This window comes from Porites lutea, chromosome 1, assembly GCF_958299795.1.
Source record: "Porites lutea chromosome 1, jaPorLute2.1, whole genome shotgun sequence".
Classification (NCBI taxonomy): domain Eukaryota; kingdom Metazoa; phylum Cnidaria; class Anthozoa; order Scleractinia; family Poritidae; genus Porites; species Porites lutea.
The window spans coordinates 501,026-526,921 of NC_133201.1; the positions used below are offsets into that span (position 1 = coordinate 501,026).

The 25,896-nt window shown below is 37.9% G+C and overlaps 3 protein-coding genes across 3 annotated transcripts; 1 reads left to right on the top strand and 2 right to left on the bottom strand.

The window, feature by feature from the left end:
* Positions 1-1,752: 1,752 nt before the first annotated feature.
* Positions 1,753-16,276, top strand: LOC140933405 (chondroitin sulfate ABC exolyase-like). The gene is made up of 18 exons (XM_073382961.1): positions 1,753-1,789; positions 3,077-3,157; positions 3,846-3,994; positions 5,103-5,252; positions 5,502-5,738; positions 6,105-6,336; positions 6,491-6,678; positions 7,273-7,432; positions 8,037-8,265; positions 8,755-9,002; positions 9,518-9,766; positions 10,096-10,516; positions 11,211-11,442; positions 12,688-12,835; positions 13,416-13,612; positions 13,963-14,154; positions 14,812-14,973; positions 15,981-16,276. Exons 2-18 carry the CDS (start codon positions 3,082-3,084, stop codon positions 16,194-16,196), a joined length of 3,486 nt encoding a protein of 1,161 aa, XP_073239062.1. The 5' UTR covers positions 1,753-1,789; positions 3,077-3,081; the 3' UTR covers positions 16,197-16,276.
* Positions 16,277-17,234: 958 nt separating this feature from the next.
* LOC140927310 (RYamide receptor-like) lies at positions 17,235-17,981 on the bottom strand. Its single transcript, XM_073376969.1, has one exon. It carries the CDS (start codon positions 17,979-17,981, stop codon positions 17,235-17,237), a length of 747 nt encoding a protein of 248 aa, XP_073233070.1.
* Positions 17,982-18,479: 498 nt separating this feature from the next.
* LOC140941195 (large subunit GTPase 1 homolog) lies at positions 18,480-25,885 on the bottom strand. The gene is made up of 16 exons (XM_073390174.1): positions 25,708-25,885; positions 25,312-25,429; positions 24,236-24,356; positions 24,004-24,090; positions 23,810-23,896; positions 23,650-23,710; positions 23,203-23,285; positions 23,036-23,120; positions 21,834-22,478; positions 21,303-21,404; positions 20,738-20,881; positions 19,823-19,946; positions 19,381-19,460; positions 19,082-19,213; positions 18,847-18,879; positions 18,480-18,704 (listed from the first exon to the last, which is right to left on the bottom strand). Exons 1-16 carry the CDS (start codon positions 25,795-25,797, stop codon positions 18,549-18,551), a joined length of 2,148 nt encoding a protein of 715 aa, XP_073246275.1. The 5' UTR covers positions 25,798-25,885; the 3' UTR covers positions 18,480-18,548.
* Between the last annotated feature and the right edge of the window lie 11 nt (positions 25,886-25,896).

A 25,896-nucleotide genomic window follows, 5' to 3' on the forward strand; every position in this document is an offset into this window, starting at 1 on the left:
TGTATTCCGAAATACGGCGAATCGAACACGCCCTTCTATGCGACATCGATCAGCCATTCATTTCCTTCTTTAAAATGGAGACTCAATAATTAAAAATAGTTATGGAAGGGGGGAAGAACAATTGAAATGAGAAGGAGGAGGAGGAGGAGGAGGAGGAGGAGGAGAACAACAGAATTTGGGTGGTGGTGTTGTTAGAAAAAGCAAAAAAATAGAAGAGGAGGGAAATATTTGAAATGCAGAGGTATCGAAAGTAGATAAAGAAGAGTAAAAAGTTGTGTTTTTTGCTAGTTTGTCTTCGTCCTCGTCAATATGCATAGTTTTTGCGCCAAGAATCAGTGCACCGAAACAGGAAAAATTCGTTGTCTGCATTCATTTGGACAATGAAAGCGACAGGAAAGAGAACTTGTATAATTACCTTACGGTTCAGTGATTTTGAGTCACAGGTGGCTTCAGGAGCAAATAAATGTGTGACGTGACCAATTTGCATAAACTATGAAATCATCGTGACCAAATAAGGACATGATCCCTACAAGTTACATCATTGATCTATATATAACAGACTGGTTTAAAAAAACCTAAAACTAGCACGTGACCTTATCTTAATGAGATTCCACCGCAAGAAAACGGCCTAACCGGTGCGCCATATACTACTAGGAATTTTCAGTAAAGTAAGTAAATGATGGATGATAGAGGTAAATTAACAAGGGCAATACAAAAGGGTCTTAAAAAAGTCAAAATCACTTTAGTTAACTGAGGGAGGGCAAAAAATTATCAACCAAACATGGGGAGATTTCTGTTGAAACTCAGAATGGTGATACGTTTAAAAGTGTGGACTGTGGACGTATTGTCCGATCGAAAAAAGCAACACAAAATAACCCTGGGACGTCCTAGAATTATTTCATCAAAGAGCACACATAAGGTATCTATTTTACATGGAACTTATTCTGATTAATATGAAAGAAAGTATCTATAGATCTCAGGGTGAAAAAGCAAGCCACTATCATGCCTTTTTTGTTGCTACGTTGGAAATGTACTAAGACAACACTTCAAAAGTCACGAGTGAAGGTTTACAAAGCATGTTGACTCGCAAACCTTCCCAAATTTTCCAATCGTAGAAATTCTACAAACGGTTGCTTTTTTGAAGAAGTGAAGGTCGCCTCATGAGATCTTTTCGTTGTTGGGAATTTTTCTGGCGTTGAAATTAAATACCAGAAACAATTACCTCAAAACTGATTCACGGTTTCTTCTTTGGATGAATAAGAATCTGGTTTCGCTTCGCCGGACATGTCAAATGTCATAAAAATTAAAAGAACAAAAGAATTTTTTTTAAGAACTATTAACCAATCAACTTGCAAGAGGTTTTCTTAGGAATTGAACAAAAGCTTTGTCGTGCCCTATGGAACCTGTTAAGTCTACAAAATCAAAAAAATATGAGCTGATTAAAAATGAATACTCTTTTCCAAAATGATAGGAAAGAGTCACTATATATCGAGATTTTCTATGAAAACTATATCCTCTGATTGATTGTATTTCTTGAGAGATCAGATGTTCAGATGAAATATACCGCGAGGTTTTCAAAGACAATTATTTTGGCCTTTTAGAAGTCGACTGCATTCCTTTCAACGTTAAGTCTGAATAGTCAGGCATATATTAACGACTACTGAAGCGAAACAATAATCACTTGATTAATCATTAATGTACCAATTTAAATACCAGTGTAGAGGAAAAACGTTCAGTTCAAATTTTTCCTGAGGAAGTTGAACGCAACAGGACTGCCCGAAGATTTCAGGTAAAATTGTCAATTATTTTTACACTCACGCTCACATTCCACGGCACAAAAGAACCCATGCAGGCACTTAAGGATAGCAGCACGTGAAGATAGACCATAAATTTATCAGACATCGTTTATTCTAAATTGTTGACCAAATATAGCCAATCAGACTAACAATAGATTCAAACAAGGTTAAAGACTTTGTTTGACACTTTTATTGATGACCGCAAAGAAATATAGCATATCCTAGATTGTTCCCTCCTCAAAATGTTTCTTACTAGATGCCTGGGATTAGAGTCAAGACAATTTTTCAACAACAACAGCAAAAAAAAATTGGCTTCATTCTTTACCATAGAAAAGGTGACACAATGTTAAACCATACGTTTTCAAAACTTAAAGACCAAGAATTTTGGGTTAAATACGGATAGCGGCCCCCTGCATTTCAGCTGTTTCTGTTTTTACAAAGGAGAATAATTATAAAAAAGGGGGTAAAGTTTGATTTACAATTTAGATTGTGCAATTTCATTTGGAAAATAGTCTTAAAAGGAAGAAGGGGCCCATTCAAAATTGGTATTAAAACAACTTGTTGAAGTTAAAGTCCTTTGAAAGTAACAAATGGTAGTTTAAAACAAGAAAATTGGAAGAATAGTGATTCAAAGGACATCTCGTCATGCATGAGTTTATCCTCGTACCTTTTTCTTGCGACAGCTCCATTTGATTAATTATTTAATTTTTTATCAATTTATTACAACAAATATTCTTTCCGTTGAAGAAGTAACTAACAGAAAAATATATAAAGGGTAAACGACCGTTATCTAGCTGAATACTTCATTCTTTTTACTTAGCCATTAAATATATACGGGTTCAAGAAAGTTTTTCAACACCTGCTGGTTCTATCTTATTCTGGTCTTGAAGTCTAAATGTTAATAGCGAGTAGTCTTCAAGCCCAAAAAATCGCAGTAAACCTCTTTTTATTTAGTCCGTTGGATATATAACTGTCGGCATCCTAGGTGCTTTAGGATTCCATTCCCCTTGCTAAGTTGAAATGAGGTGAATAATGCCTTGACTAGCGATAAGACTACAGCCATGTTTAGTAACGAGCTGAAATTGCCATATTTTTCTTAGTTAAGACAATATGTTTTGTAGGTATCCATGTTTAAAACCATTTTATGATTTATTGTCGTTTGCTCGTAGGCCTCCTGATAACCTTAAAAATCCGCACTGTGCATGTTCATTTAGTTAATTACTATACAAGATAGTCATCTGTTTAAAGTGAATTAATAGTAACCTTTACTACTTTAACAGGTGCAATGGGGCAATTGTGGCTTCATTCTTTGGTGATTTTCATTGTCCTTTTCCTGCGGAACATTCAAGCTCAGAGAACAGGTAACGCCTTCTTTACTTCCTTTCCTTTTTTTCTGTAGACCACGACCAGGCCCTTCTGTTTTTGATCATTTTACGATTTCGCTCACTGTGCGTGGCACTGAGGAAGGAAGGGCAAGGGCTCATGGCGTAGGACCGCGACAGCGCTTTTGACTTTGACTTTGTCCTCAAGCGTCCGAACAGGTTGAAATGGCAGTTGATTTTATAGTCAGAGGCTCCTTTTCAAGCAGTCAAACTCTTCATTTGACAATTAACTAAACGCTTCCGCTTTCTGGAAAGCCTTCCCTTGGCTAGGATTTTTAACAATAATCTACAACTCGAAGATATACATTTCGTTGATGTCATAGACAAGTGCAAACCTTATGTGACTGGGCTAACAAGATTAAATTTCAGTGATGGCAAGATCAAATTAATGGTATTTATAATGATGAATTTTCTTCACATATAATCATTAATGGGTGATTTAATTGCAACGCGAAGCCAACATTTTCGGCTTATTTTCCTACCATAATATTTTCTTTATAATTAATTGAGGCCATTTTCTTAAAGACGTTATTCACAAAAAAAACTTTTTATTGGTTTTTGGACTCTGTGTTGTACAACTGAATAAGAACTGACTAGGAACTAACTACTTCATGTTAAAAGTATTACAAGTCTTTTTTATATCAGATCTCACCATTTTATTCTGCAGTTTATACATTTGAGAATGCTGATCACTTGATGGCCTTTAGTGCTTCATCATCATCTACACTGGAACGTTCTTCAACTCATTATAAGGACGGTACACATTCTATGAAGTGGACATGGACTAGTGGCAATGAATTCACACATACAATTTCTGTAAGTCTAATTATATATGAAGCACATGCTATCTAAGAACGGTTTAGACGGCTGTTGGGATAGCCATAGTGAAATTGTGAATAGGCAGTCAGAAACATATGATTGAAACTGGCCGGTAGAATAGACATTCAACCTGTCCAATTAATCTAGATCTAATCATACCGTTAAATTCTGAAATTATGCCCAGGGGCTTATAATTTTCAAAGGCTCTTTTTAGGGGTTTATTTTTGGAGGGGCTTATTTTCGGAGGCGCTTATCTACGGAGAAAAATTTTCGTTTCAATATAGATTGGGCTAGCCTTATAGTTGGAAGTAAATTTAACGTTTTTGCTTTGTTTTACTTTGTATTTGAGGGCAATTTTCCAAGTACAAGCCTGCGGGGGGGCTATATTTGGAGGGGCGATTTAAAGGCGGGTTTTTGCGTTACCGGTTTGGGGGGGGGGGGCTTATATTTGGAGGGGCTTAAACATGGAGGGGCTTACTTTCGGAATTTTACAGTATTTTTCTTTGTTTTCAAACTGCAGTATTGTGTCCCAAATACCTATCAATAGCCAAGCAAAGAACTCCAGTATTTACGTTGTTATTGTGCGAAAATGGTGACGTTTTTACTCTCGTATATCTCTTATTTCAAATCTGTTTGCAATGCTGTTAATGTTGTGGTGCAAAGTTATCCTTGGTCTAAGTTTTTATTTTCCTTGCATCAAACTTTCAACATACAATACCATACCCAAAAATAAAGAAATGAAGTAAAATTTGAACCAAGCACAGGTTGAACAAAACATACATACTGTATATGTTCGTGGAAATAGCTTAAACAGGGGCGGATCGACGATCTTTTTTAGGAGGGGGTGCACTCGTCTCTTGCTCTACTTCAACACCAATAAACCACATAGATTTTTTTTTTGCAGAATACCAGTTGTATTAGAAAACCGCAGGTCATCTCAGGGAGGGGTGCGCACCCCCTGCACCCTCCCCCTAGATCCGCCCCTGTTAATAAAGTTGATAACCAAACACGCCCAACTCAGTAAAATGTTTAAGTTTCTTGGCACTCTCATTCTGGTATAAATGTTTTATTACATTGTGACATGATTTTCTTTTCTTTTGAACAGCCGCAGATCAGTGGATCCGAGCGTAGTAGAGGTGGAATTAAATTGTGGCTTTACAATCCTTACAAACGCGCAGCAGGAGAGCATCTGACGGTCTCTTTTTCCAACTCAGCAAAAACCGTTTCACAATTCAATATCACTCTAAACTTCAAGGTATTTATGAATTCTTCCTTTTCGCAATGACTGTGGCAATTTGCTCCAAAATGAAAATCAATGAAAAGTAAGCGTTCTTTCAAAAGAATAATTTACTCTTTGTGTTTTTGTAAGTTGTGTCCCGTCCAAAAATGTAAGTATTCATTTAACTATTTATTCTTTTTTTTCTAAGAATATAACTATTACCGATCGGTGAAAATTTATTATGGCGATGACAAAGACAGCTGTTTTGTATTGAAATGTTTCTAGGGCTGGCGTGCAGTGTGGGTTAGTTACGATGAAGGTCTTTTGAATGGTGGAGCTAACATGAACTCCATGAAGATAACTGCTCCAACAACTTCAGAGACCACTCATCCATTGTACTTTGATCTTATTCGATTGGTCGGAAACTTAGCCAGGCAGTCACGTGATAAGGTTGTTCCAACACTCGACCCAGACCTGTACAGTCCAAATAATTTCTGGCAGCAAACGTACCGATGGAGTCAGGTTAGTTTTGTTTATTCAGTACTTCTTTTATTTAAGGTTTGTCATTTTATCATTGTATCTATCTTTCATACAAGCAAATTCTCTGCTCGGGAAATAGAGAGAGAGCCGAGATAAAGAGCGCTAGAGGTTAGCGCAAGGCGGTTAAGTAGTTATAAACTACTTTTGCTTTTCAAAACTGTTTCTTTCCATCTTATGTGCTCTTGTAATTCGAATTTCGCGAGGGAACGAGAATGAGATATCATAATGAACACAAAAAGACTACGTAAAAAGAAAGGCCGGTCGCTAAAGAGGAGCGGCCTGTGGGTTAGCCTGGTTGCCTGTGAAGGTTTAGCGATATCTTTAACACGAAACATTTTGCATCACAAGGCAACTCCAACAGCTATAGACACTGGCACAACTCCCAGTATGGAACAAATATCTAACCTGACCTTGATCGAGAAGAGATTGGACAATTGGTTCGTGAAGCAGTCACAGGCCTCAGTTAATTTTACAGGAAACGTACAGAAACGATGGAATTCGCTTCAAGGCGACGTGAACGATGCACTCACAAAGTTTGCTTCACTGAATGTTGTCAATAATACAGATGGTATTATCACAGGTAAGATCTAAAGTAAAGCTGCAAAATATGCCCGCCAGCGAACTTATCTGAAGCAAATAATGATCCATCAAAATAAGAAAATTCCTACTAATTGAATACTTTACACTAACTATAAGAATATAACTGGTGAAGACTCTCGTAATCCACCCTGTAGGCACCCCGCTCTATTCTGACGAATCGGAATATGACGACGAAAAATTTGGTTATGTCGTGGAGAAAGTTCTTCTTCCGCTGGCGCTGGATTATCACGTGAGATCACGAACCAATGACGTGGACGCTGTAGCCTCTGCAGAGGTGACTAACCTGAATGGAGATACCAGCGTTTTTAACGCAGCTGTTAAGGTATGAAGAGTTCGGTGGAGGTACTTCCAACAGGTGACATGAAAACATGTCAACATGACATGGAGATGCTTTTAAAAGTTTGAAAAACAAACAGATAACAAAACGAAACATCAAAATGACATCATTCCGTTGAAAATCCTCTCCATTTCCGTCTCCACACATTTTTTAGCTCTTATATTAGTGATTGTGACCCTTCATTTTAACCTCAGTTCTTTCGAAAACACTTTTTTTTGTAATCTTGGTTCATCGAAGAATTGTCGGGTAATACAGTCTATATTTGAATCCTGACAACATATCAAGACATATTTATACCCATTTTAAAAGGAACTCTTAGAATAGACCTATTCGGCTGACTCAATGTTGTACCCAATTCAAACCCTTTGGAGTAAAACGTTTTGTTTGAGGGGTTTCCATATCATTTAAATGTGAATGCCACATTATAATGCAAATCAATACACAAAGAATCTTAATCCCAGGAGATTTGAATTGGATACAACATTGAGTTAACCGAATAGGTCTATGAAACACGAGCAAATATGTGGTCTATAGTACTGAGACGAACCATTAGGATTGAATGTTATCAACTTATTTCAGAGGATAGCAGGTGGCAATTCAGGTGAGCAACAGACCTTTACTACCGCTTTGGGCGCAACGACGCCATATTCTGCGATGAAAGTCAAGGAAGCCATCAGTACTCTTAACACTAAGCGGAAACAACGATTGATGCTTCTTCTTGATTACATTGAGGATCAAGGTTGGTTGGTTTGAAAATGCAAAAATGTTCCTTTCATTACAAAGTTATTTTTTGAGTGATTGCTTATGTTATGCCACTAGCAAGAAGTTGTAATTTAGCACCTGGTCAGAACTACAAGATATATTGAGTTGAGTAAAATCCTATAAAATTTAGAGTTTCAGGATCTGTTATCAACGATTGAATTAATAAATGGTTCAATTTTCAAGTGTTTGACACTTTAAATAAGTAACAACATTAACATAGCAGGATGACTACGGGGAAAAGACAGTCCTACATATCGCTTTATATATTTTCTATTATACACGAAACTCACAAAAAAAAGTCTCACTGGTAACCGCTACCTCTTCCAAGTGCAAGTTTAAAGGCTATACAACATAAGAAAATGGTCTTTTCTGGGAACATGACATAATATCTGAATCATCATGCTTACTTCACACATACATAGAACACAAGCACTACCAAAAAAGAACCACTAAATTCAAAACAGTTACCTGCACGATTAAAGGGTTATCTTATCCGCCACTTCACCACATAAACGTATACCCACACTTTTCCTCCTATAAAGTGTTTCATGTGTAAACATTATTTTTTTTTTACGAGCAAGGTTTTACTGAGGGCAGCGCAATTGGATCCTTGGACCACGAAATGAACAATGCAGGTGCGGGCTACATGAATTCAGTGTATTTATTGAAGGAAGTTCTGCAAGAAGCAGGAAAAAAGGAGAATTATGTCGCGACTATGAAGTGGTACAATGAGTTTGGAGAAGTATATCAAGATCCATTTGAGTACGCCGGAACAACTGCTGATCGAATGAGAACCATTTCATTTTGGCGGTAGGTTGCAAACTAGGTTTTGCCTCCCTCTCCTCTAGCACAAATCAGCACGCCAAAGCTACTAAGCTTTTTTTTATTAACTGCCTTGATGCCTTCGGCCGATATTTTTACAGGGTATTCACAATACAGTTTTTATACCAATGAACAATCACTCACATCTTGCTGATCCAAGTACAGTAAAAGCCAGTAACTGCCCCACCCAAGGTCCATGAACTGGTGACGTATTGTCTCAGTAGAGATTCCATGTTTACTTTCTATCCACACCAGTATCCCTAATTTTTCACCAAGAAATTGAAACCTGCTTTACGCCCTGACATGGAACCAATATGGAAATTTTTTGGCCATGTTTTGGTCTACTGACCACAAACCGAATTGTGTGTAGCCTAGCCCGAGCCTAATGTCCAAAATATCTTATTCTTAGCCTCAACTCCTTCGTCTTGTGTAGCTGTTAAATTACACGCATCTAATTTTTATTCTTTTTATTCACAGTTTGTTTGCTGTTCTTATGATGCCTTCCTCTACAACAGCAGAACAACAAGCAAAAATCCGCGACATGGAAGCGCTTCTTCGTTGGTACGCTAACGCTCTGTCACCTAATGAAGGATTTGCAGGTGTCCTAAAGCCTGATTTCCTTGGATTTCATCATAATAGCTACTACGCGTCTGCCTATACACCACACGCCGTGCACAAGGGAGCACTCATCCAATATCTACTCAGCGGGACGACATTTGCTTTGGGTGAGAAAAAAATATCACAAGTAGCAATATTGAGTAGCAAATGTTCGAAGCTACTGGTCTACAAGGATATTAAAACTGAATGTCAACATTGCCAGAGGCGGAGTTAGTAGTATAGGGCGGACCGGTTACACCGCTTTTTATTGCGGGAATCTCATTAACGTGCGGGGTAAACTAATATATTAACGCAAATGACGTAATAGACCAAGAAAAAACCTCTAGACGGTTATCGACTTGAAAACGACTAGGAAACCTGTCAAACGCGTTGAACCACCTTAAAATAACACTTGGCATTCTCTTAATGAGAATGTCTTGAATTTTATTCACGAGATTAGACAAAAGGCTATGACGTTATCAGCGTTAATGTATTTACGCGAACAGCGTAACTGGTACTTCCTATAATAATGGCACGGTTTGGAATGTTATGATTAATAAACAAGCGAGTTCTAACGATACCATATAATTTCTTTTATCCAAAGTTATCTCAGAATTAAAGGTGTACTATGTTTTATTTAAAGGTGCCGAGACAATGCAAAATATAAAGAAAGGACTGGAGATCATGAGGGTCGTTTCAGTCAAGTATTCCTCACCGAACAGTGTTGGAGGCCGATTTCCAGGATTTACTCGTGCAATTCTGGCCAAAAATTTCCCTGGTTTTGCCTATTACGCTGCGACTGCTCCAAATTTCAACAGTGATGGATCCCTAGGAGAAATTGTCGCCATTGACAGTAAAAACGTCAAGCCTTTCTTGCGGCTATTTGACACAAGTACTGGTGCCTTTTAAATTCTTTAATATACTATGATGTGAAATGAATGCAATATTTCTTTATTGTGGAGTAGGTAACAGATTCTCTCTTAACGTTCCCCCATATGTTAGCATAATTTTCAACAATTTAGGATAAGCAGAGACGGTATCATTCCTTGGGTCAGAAAATCAACATTCACGAAGGTGTGTTCCCACACTAATCAAGTAAAAGCATTTCAATACAGCAGTTGGTCCTAATTTTGCCTAATATATCATTGCCAAAACTAGCTTTAAGGCTGACTCTATTAAAGAGGTGAGTGAAGCAATCCCAGTTGTATCTTTCCGCTGCAGGTGAAAGTAGTGTCAATGACTACTTGGCTGACGGAACAATTTTCACTTCAATTTATTACTTGAATTCACTTGGCTCTATAAATATCATGGAAGAAATTAAAAGCAAGGCAATGACCATGAGTATCGAAGCAGAAGCCTCTCCTAAGGGATTATGGGCACTTAATTACGGGGCCTTTGTCGTCCACCGACGATTTGATTGGGCAGTCTCTGTTAAAGGATTTAACAGCTTTGTTTGGGATTTTGAGGCATCGGGCAACCAAAACGTGTATGGAATATACCAGAGTCACGGCGCGCTTCTTGTTGCGAACAGCGAGGCGTCTCTTAAAACTCTCGACATCGACAACGGCTGGGACTGGACACGACATCCGGGTACAACCACTATCAAATTGCCGCTCGCAGACTTGGTCAGCGGAAACCGCAGGTTTTTATTTTGTTTAGTTTTCACCACCTATAATCGGGTAGTTGACAGGTCAATCACAGTTTAGATCTGATCACATGGCAACTAAAAGAGTCAAAGAGCATTTACTAAAATCAGATCTCAGAAAACTCGCAAGGAAACACTCCAGCCTTTCTTAGTCTGTGTACCACGTGACTGGCTTTATGCGTAAAACGAGTTACGCACATGACAATGCCCTTACTACACTGTAGTAGCTTATCATCGTAAGATTCTCAAAAACTGTTTACTGAAAAATACCATAAATCAAACACGTTTTAGCCTTCCAAAAGAGTCCCTTTGACAAGTAGGATAATTTAAAAGAATTTGAGGTTAATTTGAAGACATCATTTATTTTCTGAAATCACATGAAAACCAGAAAAGGAGGGCGCTAGGCTAGCAAATAAAGGCACATGTTGCATTATGGGCCTAAAGATATCTTTTGGGTGTAAAATACAGTCAACCCACTCTCTAGGACGGACACCTTTGATGCATGCGCAAAGTGCACGTTTAAGAGTGATGTCCGTCTCAAAGAGAGACGAATGAAGGGAGTAAAGAAAGGCAGGTGTTCGTTTTACCAAGTCTTGTAGACGTGTCCGTTAAGAGCGACTTGACATTTCTATACGGTCAAATCAATAGTTTTACAAGGCTAACGAATACCTTCACTTATCGTCACTTATAGATATTATCAACCTAAGAAACTTGCTGGCGGAGTTAGATTGGTAGGTAGTGGAGACTACTCTACAGGAATGTTTTCAATGGAGTTTACTCAACCTGACTACGACTGGGATGATGGTGCCTATCAAAACAACATCGAGTTCACATTTAAGAAGAGCGTCTTCTTTGCCGATAATCTTACAATCTGTCTTGGCTCTGGTATTTCCTCTTCGGGTAGCAACTCGCACATCACTCAGGTATCATTTTTATTACAAAAGAAGCATTTCCTTTATTTCTCTACTGATTAATTTATTTATTTTCAAAGCTTCCAATGGAAACTACACAAAACAGTAGCGGTTAAACAAAAGTGTGGCCTGGACATCGTTTATCCTTCCTTGATCCTAAAGGCGACCTCGCTTGAGGGTTCTCATTTTTCATGAGAACCAGAATTCTTACTTCTTCAAAAATAATTTAATTTAAGGCTACCGAATACCTTCAGATCGGAGTATGACTTAATTACCAAAGAAAAAATTAATGAAAAAGTAGGTATTTGCGAAGCGTTTAAAAACTTTTTATGAACCAAACCTAACTCGAATTAAGGCCGAGCCAAATGATTTAGATCGGCTGAATTGATTCAGTCGCCGATCGTAATTCCAGTCGAACTAAATTCAAAAAGGAGAAAAATGCTCATTGCGGTCAAACTGCTCGCCAAATACTTTATAATAATTTATGCATTAGGTTCGGCACAGGAAAAATTCGGCGTCTGAATCAAAGCCGTTCCAAAGTCGAAATTCCCAGCTGGGCTAGGCGGATAGAACGGCTGAGCCGTTCCAAATTTGAATAGGCGTTCCTAACTGATTCAAACGTCGAACTTTTCAAGTACTTAGGTTCGGCCCATGAAAAGTTCGGGGTCTAAACCAGTGGCGGATCCAGGATCCCCCTCAGTTTAAGAGCAAACTATTGAAACCCGCCCCCCCCCCCCCCACCCCCTTATCTTAGGGTCTGGATCACCGCCCCTCCTCCCCTTAATAGCCCATTTTACAGTTATGGGTGGAAGCGAGGCTGACCGCGTTGACCTTGTTTTGATACAAACCTTTCTACTTTATCATGTAACTCAAGTTATTCTTATTCTAACAAGTATTCTTCAAGGACAATTTCCATAACAAAGCAAAGGAGGTTTGATATCGAAACAGGGTCGCCGTCAGCCTCACATTCGTTCGAAGGTTAGGGTACTAAGTCCATGACTGTAAAATGGTCTATTGAAGATCTGGATACGCCACTGTGAACTGGACTTTATTTTTGAATGGAAAACATGCCATTAAAAAATATCGGGGATTTTTTTTATTCCCAAAATGTTTTTGTTAATTTTATCGATAAGTAAAAGAACTGTTTTTCGGCAAGTTAATGCCATAATGACATTTCGAGGCATACAAATTTCTCCTTACAGACATGTAAAGAGATTGTACAAACAGTTTTATTTTTGTTTTTTCTTTGCTGGACAGACTTCTTTGTTTCAAGTCAAGTTGCTGGATTCAAATAATCCATCATCGATCTGCATAAATGATTCATCGCACTCTCTCAATACAGACGTAACTAGAGAACCTTCATTCTTTGACGGAACACTGCCAGCCTCTCTGTATGATGTAAATGGTAATTGTCGTGTTCATACATATTTCGTCCTGTTTAGTGCAAATAATCTGTAACGATGATGAGGGGCTGAGGAATAACGAGGAATTTTTCGTTCACAGCAAACGGATCTGATGACCACGAGACCACATTACCATTTTCTTGGCTGTTTATTGGCTTGATGTTTGTCATTACGCGAGTGAGAAATTCACTAATCTATCGTTCTCGGAATCAGTATACAGCGAACGAAGTTTCCTGTTTGCCCTAAAGCGTGCGCTGTTGGAGATAACATGACAACTTTAAATATTTTTTTGTTTTAATCATCTTATATCTTTCAATAGTACAGTGCAGTAGACGTAAAAGTCCAATCTCATATCATCAAATTCAAATTCCAATAGCGCCGCTAACCTATCTTACAAAAACACTACGCAGCAAGGGTGCAGTGTATGATTTTTTTGTCCGACTATTGACAATCACTACTGGATGTTTCAGTTAACGTACTGTCCTTTTTGTAAATAGTTTAGTTACGGTCACTGTCATCATACTGATATATCAAACACTTGTAATGACGATAATTTCATTGCTTTTGTTACGTTTGTATCAGGAAATGGTTATTACATTCCTAAAGCGAATGAACAAGGACTAAATGTTAAAATCAGTCTCCAAACGTCCAGGGACAATAGAGGAAGAAAGGACACTTCAGCAAGATATGCAACAGCATGGCTTGACCATGGAGTAAATCCAACTAACAAGGGCTATGAATACGCAATTATCGTGGGTACAAAACCAAGCACTATTCAGGTAAATATGTACACATTCAACGCAAATTTGACTGCTGAGTGTTATTATTAAGCTGGCATGTTTTTGGTGGAAAAGGCCTTTGACATATGTTGTTAGCTACAATACAACTGCATGGCTGACAATTTTTTCTTGACAGATGCGCATTTAATTCGTACAAATATTTCTTTCCAACAAGGCTTCCTGGCAGTAAACTTTTTTATCTAATTGCGATAACTTTGTAAATCAAAAACTGAGCGCAAAATAGGAATTTTCCAAAGAAAAACTTGTCAAGGAACCAATCGCAGATCTGAAGTGAAAGGTTGGTGGCATTTGTGCTCAAAGATGGCTTGGCTTGCTTTTCTCTTTTATAGTTGTTTCCTGGACAACAAGCGGGGCAATTTGTAGCAAGTGGCTTTCCCCCGGTATACGAAGTAATTCACAAGGACAATAAAGCTCACGCAGTAAAGATCAATGACTGCCCAAGAAAAAACGACACTCAGTGGGGATATGCATTCTTTGACAAATCTGTTCGCACTCCTGGTCCTGTAAGACGGGTTACTAAGGTAAATTTATAAACATTTTTTTTCGACATGGCTTATTCCGGGATGTTTGTATTGAGTACTTTAACTGTCTGAAAGGAAGGAGTGGTAAAGAACAGGGCTGACATGGGACCATAACAGTAACATTATAGTGATATTCCCCATATAGCACCTCTACAAACAAACTACACTTGCAATTCAAAAGCATTTTAACTATCTTAACTATCTAAACTACACCATTATTGAGAATGATGATTGTTTCAGAGAGTGACGCAGGTGGCTCAGAAAAAAAGCTGAGTATTCTCAACAGGAGAATAACCTTAGACTGTCTGGTGACTAGTCCAGATGCTCTACCACGGAGCTACAGGAGACTTGTGGGAGCTGAGGCCAATAAACTAGGCTCATGTGACAAACATCCTGCATATTGCGAGGACTGGAATGCCGATTATACAGGCGTTATTACAAAAAAATCGCGTTGAAAGTTGTGCGTCAATAATGGATTTTCGCATTGATTTCTATTACCTACACCAAGACTTTGAGGACACCCAACGATACACTTCTGGTTTCCAAACGTCTCCACTTTTAAGAGCGTTTCCGAAAACCCCAAATGTTTCGGTGTAGACGGAAGACCAAACGAATAAAAATGTGACCGAGTTGCTGAGGTGTATTTTTTTCCCACAGCACCCTTGTCTTGTGATGTTTGAAGAAGACGACGAAGACAACGTGTACGTTTCTGTGTCGTATCCAAATTTAAATTTCAACATCAGTGAACCTTTGACGATTGGAAGCCGTGTCAATGCTCAGCAACGGTTTTACTCTGTCAGCATGTCAGAGGATATTGAGGTAGGCATATGAAAATGAAAACCATTGTACCAGTCTGACCAGGACTAGCCTGCAGTGCTGATACACAGCTCTTCCAGCAGTGGCCGATCCAGACCTGCAGATAAGGGGGGAAGAGGGGGGAGGGGGGCGGGGGTGGTCATCCAGACCCTGAGGTAAGATAGGACTAGCCCGCAGTGCTGACATTAACTCCAGCAGTGTGTTCAGGAATTACCTGCAGCGCTGACATTAACTCTGCCAGTGTGTTTAGGAATTGCCTTTAGCGCGCTGACATCAACTCTACCAGTGTGTTCAGGAATTGCCTGCAGTGCTAACATGAACTCCAACAGTCTATAAGCCTCATGGTTTCTGTTTGGGCTTCCTCGCCACTTTCATTTGCTTTTGTGTAACTGTCTTGTTTTATCGTTATTTGTATTTTTGTGGTAAATCAAATAAAGTTAAACTAAACAGGGTTTTTAGGTCTAGTCTTTAGTGCAGGAGTAATGATTGTTTGGGCATCAGGGCAGTCAGTATTTCATTCCTACAATGAGCATTTGTGATTTTCACACGCAGGGGAAGATTGGGTAAAGCAACGTTAAAACAGTAGAGTGAGTAAAAAGTGTTGGATGGAAGATAAAATCTTAAACAAAATTTCTTGGTGATTATTTACCTCGGTTTTCAGTTCATCTTCTCCAAGTCTGGCATGAATACCCAGGTTTTAAATGGGAGCATTCTAGACATTGTCAATGTTTGTATTATTTCAATTTTAATCGCATGTTGCTAGTGTGGGCTTTTTCTTTTTCTGGGCATCAGAAAGCCACATTTGTTAAAGCCAAGAGCCACAAATGAATAAAACGTTTTGTCAACGTTTTGAGAATCTCAAACACTTACTGGACTGGACCACGTGACTTACCGAGTGCCATCTTCTTTGAGTTCTTGCTTAGAGTTAATTCTTTTTTTTTTCTATTTTACTACAACATACAGAACATTTCTTAAACCACATCATCTTTTCTTTGGTTATTATGTATCAGGTGTTTTTCCCAAAAGATGTCGAGGTCAGTATCGGTGATGTCAGGGTGAATGGTAAAATTGTGCCACAAGGTGAAAGAGGTGATCATGTAGAGGCCATTCCCAGAGGAATGGATCCTGCCAGGACAACATCACGTCGAATCAAATTCAAAGGTCTGTCTAAAGGATTCAGTAAAGAAGTGAAACTCAGGAGACCTTCTGCCCAAGCCAAAAAATGATTGATTTTACCAACGTGAGCTTCCGATATAACTAACAAGTAAAACAAATTTCTTTTTCCGCTTCCTTTAATTTTTAGAAAAGCTCGTGAGATTTGGAAACTTGTTATATAGAGAGCGTTTTCACTCACGTGACCAGCATCTACATAAGAAGAGAGATCAACTCCCACCAACATGGCCGCCGTTTTATTGTTTGGAACACCAATATGGCCGGCGTGACGTCATGTGAAAACGCTCTATTCATAAAAGCCACGCTTCTCTTTAATTTTCTACTGGTTAAAAATGAATGGTTGGAAAGCCAAACTACTTTTACTGCACACTTGAGTTATCGGAGCTTACATGGTGTTATTTCCTTTGTTAAAAGGCGTTAAGGGTTTTAGTTTGTTCAGTGGTGACATCATGTTATCCCTTTGTAGAAGCAATGAAATAAAACTCAGTTGTACAAACTGACTTATTGTGTGTGTGAAGTCCTTGATCAAATATGACGCCATTAATAATAGAAAAAATAAGCAATATTTACTATGTGAACAACCAATTTCCTCAACTAGTAGCCCACGGCCTTTCACAAAATAAACAGATTACAAACCTTTTAAATGAGAATTTCGTAATAAGTCAACTCTATATAATGGCTCGTTCAACTGTCCCTTATTCTATCCGTCTAAACAACGTTTTTACTTTCCTTTTTGCTTTCATTTCCCACTCTTTCTTCTTCTTCACGAACCAAGGACTCTTTAAAGTTTATAATTAGACCCACCCCGTTGTTCAAATTTAATTAACAGAGCGGAAGATCTAAGTATTGGCAGATGTCGTAACGAAAGCAATACCCTCTAACTCAGTTATAGAGAAGCTTATTTTCTTTACATTGGGAAACTTTTAATTCGAATTAAAATTAAAGCGTATTACAAAAAATTTTACGTTTTAGTCTTTCACCATGACGATTTTTCTTTGTTTTTTCTTCAGATCTGCTCAGTGAGTTTCTCGCTAGTGAGTAATATAGGAGCCGCTAATATTACGGCTCTATTACGGTATACACTTCACAAGTCAGTCCAGCACTGTACCAAAACATTTCAGAAGTCTGTTAAGACCTTGACGATAATTACTACTAAAAGTAACACAAATGATAGGGTTTAGGGCAGAGTTTATGCACATCAAAAAGTAAGCAACGTAATGGAATAATTTGAAAATACAAGACGTCACGAGACCCGATGCAAAAATCTGCATTAAATGACCAACATTGTAAGGAATCCAACAAAGTAAAAAGGCTGTCACTATTGCAACGGCCATCTTAAGCACATTCCTGTTTCTTCTTGTGCGCTGTTGTTCGGCGATTGTTGAAAGTTCACCTGGAAGAGACTGTTTCTTGAGTTTGATGAGGATGAGAGTGTAGAAGTTGACTAACAGACCAAGAGGGATGTAATGAAACACTATGTATACTGCTAGAGAATGGTTCTTTCCCAAATGATTTTCACATTGCCTTCCTCCTGGGTGTTTTAAGGCGAGTATATTTGGTGAATAAACGGCCATAGCAACGATCCAAGTGGCTGGAATAAGAAAGGAACACACCTTACGACTGATTAATGGAGAACGAAGAGGAAATGTCACAGCTACAAATCGATCCACTGCGATCAGAACAAGGCTCTGCATCGACACACTGAAGAAAACATATGATAACAGAAGTACAACCTTACATATAGCCTGGTCAACAGAACCACCAATAAAAAACGAATGGAACTCTGCCAGACGTGAGGAGAACAGTACTACTGGAAAGAGAAAGTCAGACATGGCCATGTTTACGATCAAATAATTTATGGGTTTTCTCAAGGTCGCTGTTTTATAAACGAGTATTGCGATCAAAGAGTTTCCAACCAGCGAAACAATGAGGATTACACTCCAAAAGACGGTTTCACCCATTTTTGCCGCTGCAGGATTATTAATAAGCGTGAAGCAGAGGCTTGATCCGTTCGTTGTTGTGTTCATGTTTGCGGCCTTCACAGACTAAAGCTCCGCTATGTTCGTAGAAGCCTAAATTGCTTTGCCTAAGAGCTACCGAATACCATGTTTACCTTCACTTTAATATTAGAGGTTGTTCAATTTAATTACTTTAAGGAACGAGTCTGTTCGTACCACCTGCAGAATCGAAAATTAAAAAGAACAAAATCGTTAATGATTTAGACTGTCAAGAACCAATCACGGCAACGGATGGAAGAAGTCTACTAAGTGTTATTTCCTACATGTACGTGTATGTAATCGGCGAGTTGTCATTATTAAACAAGACAACAAAGGGCAGCCAGAGAATAATGAATTTTATTCACAATTAATTGCGCGGAGCAATCCTTGTTTATGATTATCTTGATTCTACTTCTTGGCCAGCCGTCGGAGTTTTTCCCTCTTATTTTTGTTGCAATGTTTCTTCCAAGGCTTGTACGGCATAGCGCCGTCTTGTCCAGAGATCGCTCCCCCGAGCGGCCTGGGTCCAAGCGTAACACCACGAGAGAAGCAGCGAACGTGTTCCTTAAAAGAAAAGATAAAAGATAGCTTTTGCGAACAATAAAACTTCATGCGATTACTTTATGTTTGAACAGATCTTAAATGACAAAACAGCTCTATACATCGAAGGTAATAACGAAACAAGGCTTTATAAAAATGGAAATACCTGTTTGAAGAAATCCTTGTCAACATCATTCATCTAAAAAAAAAAAAAAGAACGAAAGATGGTTATTGAAGCAGATGGCTGAGTAATCTTTTTTTCATTGTTAAGTTAAAGTAGTTTCAATAACTAAATAAAAAAAAGACGATTTCTGATCGCTTGAATTTGTTCAACGAGGGCTAAAATAGTACAAATTCTGCTGATGCCGGCGAAGCCAACAATGTTGTATAGAATGTGTCACCTGTCTATGAACTTTATCTTTTTTGTTGGTTTCTTTGCCTTCAGCGTCGATAGGTTTCTGTACTTTGTATCCCATTTGTTCAAATTGTTTTTCGTCTTCTCCAGGAGGCGCAATGCAGTACAACAATTTTCCCTGCAAAAACATAAAAACAGTATTTCGATCGGAATCTTGAGGGTGACTGAGAACCGTAAATGTATGTCAATGTGAAAAAAATCTCCTATAAAGAGCAAATGCATGGATTTATTGGCACTGCTTGCATACAAATCTTGGCTAGCAAAGCTGACAGTTAAATTGTTCACCTTGACGTAATCTTTAAGAATATAGCGAGCCGATCTGGAGCCGTCAGGGATTCCGTGTGAAGTCATGAAACCTCTGACATCTATAAACACAATCACCCGGAACGTAAATATAAGAGTAAAGATAGTTTAACAGAAATAACAACTTAAGAGTCAGGAAGATTTCAGTATTTAACAAATCTGAATATAAAAAAGACATAAAGATGCCCTAAAATAGCCATATACCGTTTTGTGCCTGGATTCAAGACGGAGAACGCTGGGTCAGTACGACCAAACAAACAACCTCAGTTTTGAAAATAGAACTGCAGTCCAAACCAGAAATGTTGCTCAATTATAGAAGTTCAAACTGAAACTGAACTGCAGCTGAACCAAAATTTCGAAGTAACGTATTGTTTTTTTAACTTTCAAGCTTCCTGTTCCATAGTAATACAAACAACTGACTTACGCCCGTATGCCGAGAGTAGTTCGTCTGCAAATGGTGCCCTGTTGCTGTCATCTTCTTCTTGTGGTGGCGGAATAGTTATACCATAAACCACTTCAAGTACAGCGCGAGGAATTCTTTGACAGAGGTGAATATAGTTAAGGAAGTAGATACTTTCTTAAAAGAATTAATGTCCTAGCTAAGAACTGTTACAACATTGATCAGGGGCACCCAACGAGAATATAGTTCAAAAGCACTTAAACATAGCATTGTTAAACGTATTTTCGTATTTAAACGGTAGATAAAGGCATATTTTTATCCCCTAAAAATTTTTCATCTGTTCGGATTTCCTAGCTGAAAGTCTAGTGATCCGAAAATTATAGGGATCAAAACTTACCTTGTCGAAAATTTCAGCCAGAAAAAAGGCTCCCGAAAATTCTAGGTGACCTTTTTAGGGTAAAAATCCGTTAAAAAAAATGCAATTATACCATTTTTAAGATGTTCGAAAATCCTAGGAGAGGCAGGCAAGCAAGAAATTTTACAACAAATGTTCCGAAAATTCTAGATCTCAAATCGTCTTCCGAACAGATATTTTTCCGAAAATTGTCGTTGGGTGCCTCCGATTGATAACTTTCAAATTATAATGCCTCAACGCTCTAACAGTTTCAACGGACAAAACGCCAGCAAAGGAAAAGAAAACTAAGTTACAAGTGCTGAGGCATGACATCTCCTCTGAGTCAGCTCCTACAGTAAATTAGACAAAAGAATAACTAGGCATGCCTTTTCAGGTCATGTGACGCAAAAGAGCCTCCGTAGGTATTTCTTATTTGCTTTGCTTCACACAAGAAATGGAAGACATGTGCTTGCACAGCAGGACGAGTGACAAGCCAATGGAAGATATTCACTTTTGACAATATAGTTTCAAGACGAAAAAGATATAAGAGAAACTGGAGGAATATGATCTCTCATCTGGTCGATTGGTAAAATGCCATTCAGGATCATGTCTGCTTTTGTAGAGACAAATGAAGGAAAAACCAGGCCTGGGCAGTCACACAGGAGGACCTCATCATTAACATACAGAGTCTGAAATAAAACATAATCACTTCCTTAATAGAACAACATGCACTCAAAATTTAAATTACAAACTCTAAACTCAGTAGTGGCAGGATGAGGCAACATATTTTGAGGGAGGTACGAAGAAGGAGGAATGTAGTGTTTCATGGAAGCAGCTTTACACTTCTGTGAAATTTGTAAGCCCAGACTTCTGTTATGTTATCCTCATGACTTGTTGGTTCACAGCCTTACACAATGTACAGTAAGTTATTATGTTATAACATATAACAAAATTTTGGCTGGTCCATGTACTTGTCTTGACCAGTTGATCCCTTGATAGCCTGTGTAGCCTGCAGTGCATGAAATTAACACGGGCACAAGAAGATGGGAGACAAGCGTGCACATCATTCTTACTTTCATCATCCTTATTCATTTCAAAAGTATCACGCACCTGAAAGTGTTTTGTTCGTCCTGGAGTAGCTGATACAGGAACTTTCTTGTCATTCAAAAGTGTGTTGATTGATGAACTTTTCCCAACATTTGGATACCCAACCTGAAGGCATCCCAGTTCAAAAAATAAGCTTATTAGTAACAAAAATGCTACTTTCAAGCAACTGGACTAACAATTTTAACCTTGGATGAGATTGAATTGTTAAAGTAGGTGTGCCTTGAGATGTTTTGCCATGGTAAGTAAAAACATTTTTGTTAAAGGTAACCTGTTGTTTGTTGCACCTTGTAACACCATGGCTACTGACTGTCAAATAACATTAAAATTGAACAGAAAAATGATTTCTTTGATTTCTTTCTTTTCTTTTCTCTTGAATAGTATTTTTGGTCATTCAACATTCACAAAACAAGATATCATACAAAGACAAAGAACATATGATCTTGTCCTACTGATTCAGCCTGGTACAATACAAACCATGGCAGGAAAATTACAATGATAAAAAATTATTATTTTAGTTGATTGCAAAGTACTTACCAACCCAACAGTGGTAAGAACTGTAGTCTGTGTATGTTGACCTGACTCCTCTAATTTACTCATGTGAAGCATTTTAAACACTGCAAGTAACTCATCCCTTGTCAATAGTTGCCCTGTCGCATTTTTCTCATCAATGTTATCTGAGTTGCCAGGTCCAGAATCCTGTGATTCATCTTCTGAATCACTAACTTGTGACTTTTCTTCATTTCCAACAGCCTCAATACAAATGTTTTCTGAGGGAGGAGAAACGTCTTTAACAGTTGAAGATAAAATGTCACATTTTGTCCTTGTGTCTTTAGATTGTTCATTTTCTTTAATACATGTGTCACTTCCAGTGTCCTGTTCACAAGAGTCAGAACCCCGTGCACCATCACTACATCCAGTAGACAGATTTTCAGTACATTTAAAACCATGTGACTGTAAGTCTACTGAACCTTTTGTTGTCTCATCATGTATGTTATGATTCTCAAGTGACCCTTGTTCCTCTTCATTTAAATGTAAAAGTTTCTCCTCATTCTCAACAGACATTTCAGCAAGTCTTGACCACAGTGATGTTTTCTGGAGATCACTTTCTGCTTCTTCTTCTCTTTCTTCTTCTTCTTTCTCTTTCTCTTCAAGGATTTTATCACCATCTGCTGCTCTTAACTGAGAATACAAGTCTATATTAATAAAAGGTTATTTCTTCCTTGGAAATAGAATCTTCCACACCTTTTTTACCTTTTGAAAATGACTGTGAGCTAGCAAAAAGCAATAAAAACAACGGAAAAGAGTGCCTGAAAATCACAAGTAATTTTAGGGCATTAATTCTGAGTTTTGCCTACTAGGCCATGTCAAAAGTTGTAAAAAACTGTGGAAGGGTCTTTAGTATTTCTTGTTGGAAAACAGGAAAGGAACTGAACAACCTCAAGTGATGAAAGAAAAAACCACTGACAATCTGACTTTGTTTTTTCATGTTTATTGGAAGAGAGCCTATCACATGACCCACACATAGCTGGCTAAAAGTGATGGTCTACTCATGTATAATACCATCTACAGCTGTTTTGCTGCACATCAATTCTGCTCATGTGTAGTTTTATCCTTGTTCTTTTGGTGAAAACTGGCAGATCAAAAAACATTGAGAATACTGGAGGGAATTAAAGCACTTTTGGTCACAGTTTTCAGTTACATCCTTAAATATTTTATTACACCCATCATTCTCCTACCTTCATCAATCGATCATTTTCTTGCTGTGCAGACCAGAAAGCTACCGGTAACCCAATACTTTTGAAATATCTTGCCCATGAACATCTACAAACAATATATAAATAATTAAGTGATAAAATCATATACAGGTAACATAAAGAGAAGTTAAGAAGAATTTTATTATCACCTTTGTTCTGGAGACAAAAAATCAGCTTTGTTTATGAGTAAAAGATTGCACTTGTTTGGATCAACTTCAATTACATAGTTTTCCTATCAAAATAATAACAGTGGAAAGATAATGAGTACATAATTTAAATACATGCCATTATGATAAAGTTTACTGATTTAAAATGTGTAGTGTTTTGGTTCAGTTGTATCCTTGATGTTACAGAAAATTAAATGAGGGATAAAGCTGAAACACGAGTGAGAGGTAATGAAAAACAACTTTATTCTCAAAAATTGATATCAAATTAAAAAAAATGGAAGTGTTAAAAAATCTTTGCTCATTTTGAGGCATGTTAACCTTAACAAACCAACAAAAATGTGGTTAGACAGGAGTAAACAATTATTCTATGCTATGTGTTCTAGCAAAATTTTCGGAAAAATAAACATTGAAAGTTAGTTTCATTCGTACCAGATCTTCACACCTATACAAGAGGGGGTTTCTTGCATCCACAATCTGGACAATTACATCACTAAAAGAAATTAAACAAACCACAGTGTCATGCAAATGGACAAATTCAGTTGGAAGCTAAGGATAAACAAGTAAATCAGACATCTTTTAATTATTGCACCTTCGCTCTATCACTCTCCAAAGCTGTCTCCAAAAATCAAGATTACGTTCAAATGGTGTAAGAATGATATGTTCTTTTTCTTGCAACCTAAAAATAATAAGTAAAGTAATTAATTTTAATATAAACCATAACATTTGGGCAACATGGCCAAGAGCTTCAGACTTCTACATGAACACAATCACCAAAGCTCTTACTCTGCAAGTTGCCTTCTCCAGTCAAGAAAACTTTCCCTTTCTTGTTGATCTAACTCCTCCGCAGTCATGTCCTTATCCCATTCAGGTCTGCAAGTAGAGAAATATAAAGAAATTACAACCTTTCATACAGTTCAATCAATGACTGTCTCAAGGTTTGAACGATTGCAAGATAAATATTATTATGAAATGTTTAATATTGTTTTCTTAAAAAAGGTCAGTAATAGAAACAAACCTGCGAGGAATCCTAAGGAAATGTTGATTCTCTTGCTGAGCTTGCTTGATTGCTGCAGCTGTTTCCCTACTCACAAGCCCGTCATTGTGCCTCTCAGTTATTATTGTTGTGTTAAGTTTTTCTGCAAGCAAAGTTATGATACCAGTTATATGTAGAGAAACATCAGTGGTATAGATTTATGAGTATGAGCTATATAAATATGCACTCCTGTGAAGGGTTCAAGTTGGGTTTTCAAGCAGATAAGTCGAGGAAGGGATAAAAAATCAAAGAGTTTTAATCAAGAATAACGCATCACTTATTTAATCAGCTGTACAAGTATGAAGACTGGAGTCCCTGATTTATATCAAGTCAGTCTGGGATAGGGTCAGGATTCTTTGTACTTAGTACAGTAGAACCTCGATATAACTGTGGTGTATGACATCATACCACATTAGCGTGCAAAGAAAGTTGTGTCCAATAGCCTGGGGCTAGTGGATTTTGCTATCGGCTAGAGATGTCTGTTCTTAACTTGCCCGATGGACAAGTGGTGTTTTTTGGGGAAATTCAAGTAACAGAAGGTTTGTAATCAATCCTGTTAATCAAAAAGGGTTTTGGGGCTAGTTGAAATTACTTGTGGGCTAGTACATGCTAGCTACAGCTTTCCCGAATGGCAGGCTGTAAAACAGACTTTCTTTGCACCCTGCACATGCACTTGCATCACACTCTTGCACTGGCGGTCACATGCTTTTGTGTATTTTGTTGGCAGAATATAAAAGGTCTGTTGAATTTCTGAAGCTTGATCTATTCTTACGCCTTACGGAACAACGCAATATGTTGCATGTACAATAACAAAGCCCTCAGTATAAAAGAACCTTTTCTTTAACCCCAGCAATAACAAAATATATGATTTAACGAAACCTCATTAGATCGAACAAAATATTCCACTCCCTTGGCCCTTTATTATATTGAGGCTTCAGTGTAGAGAGTGTAGCGCACCAAAATTGCAGACACACAGTCCCACCAAAAAATCCATCCCCCCTTCCCCCCCCGCCCCCCAATAACGGGGGCCGGAGTACAAGAGTACAAATAACTCTTACCTGCTGCAAACTCTGTGCCAGCCAATTCAGCTGTTGCTAAAAAATCATCCAAATCAGTTTGTTCTGTTATGGATTGAACACTGGGTCCTGGACCGTTATCCAACTCACTGCAATGCAGCTAAAACAGAATGACGTCAACTTTGATAATCAAAAACATTTCGTAATTTTTAAGCTTTGTCATGATCATTCTTTGTAAGTACTTGGAAGTATGTTCCTCAGATAACCTCATTTTAGGATAAAACCAAACGAACTATAGCTCATTAAATTTGGCTTACTCGTTCGATCTTTGAAGTCTCGATTTTACGAACCATAATTTTTCATTTCCCATAGACGGAATATAAGCTGAGCTTAATAAGGCCATGAGGTGGACTCTAAAATCGTGACTCTATGACTTACCCAGTTGTTGGCATGCTTAATATTTCCACTGCTCTTTGTTCTTTGTTTTATGATACTTTTTCCTAATCCTTGACTGTTCTTTTTACCCATTATTAAATTAAATTTACCAACTAGCTAGTAAGAAATTGAGAAATCATACACGAGAACACTGAACAATCCATAAAACCGCTGTGTGTTCTTTTTGGCCTT

What these genes read in the sequence shown, in the direction of transcription:
- LOC140941195 (XM_073390174.1), bottom strand. Translation starts at nt 25,797, where the DNA reads ATGGGTAAAAAGAACAGTCAAGGATTAGGAAAAAGTATCATAAAACAA. An exon ending in GACGAACAAAACACTTTCAG is followed by an intron (nt 20,882 to 21,302) that starts GTGCGTGATACT and finishes GTTTTATTTCAG; the next exon opens with ACTCTGTATGTTAATGATGA. An exon ending in ACAAGGATTTCTTCAAACAG is followed by an intron (nt 18,705 to 18,846) that starts GTATTTCCATTT and finishes TTTTCTTTTAAG; the next exon opens with GAACACGTTCGCTGCTTCTC.
- LOC140927310 (XM_073376969.1), bottom strand. Translation starts at nt 17,981, where the DNA reads ATGGCCATGTCTGACTTTCTCTTTCCAGTAGTACTGTTCTCCTCACGT.
- LOC140933405 (XM_073382961.1), top strand. Translation starts at nt 3,082, where the DNA reads ATGGGGCAATTGTGGCTTCATTCTTTGGTGATTTTCATTGTCCTTTTC. An exon ending in CTCTCTGTATGATGTAAATG is followed by an intron (nt 12,836 to 13,415) that starts GTAATTGTCGTG and finishes CGTTTGTATCAG; the next exon opens with GAAATGGTTATTACATTCCT. An exon ending in GCATGTCAGAGGATATTGAG is followed by an intron (nt 14,974 to 15,980) that starts GTAGGCATATGA and finishes ATTATGTATCAG; the next exon opens with GTGTTTTTCCCAAAAGATGT.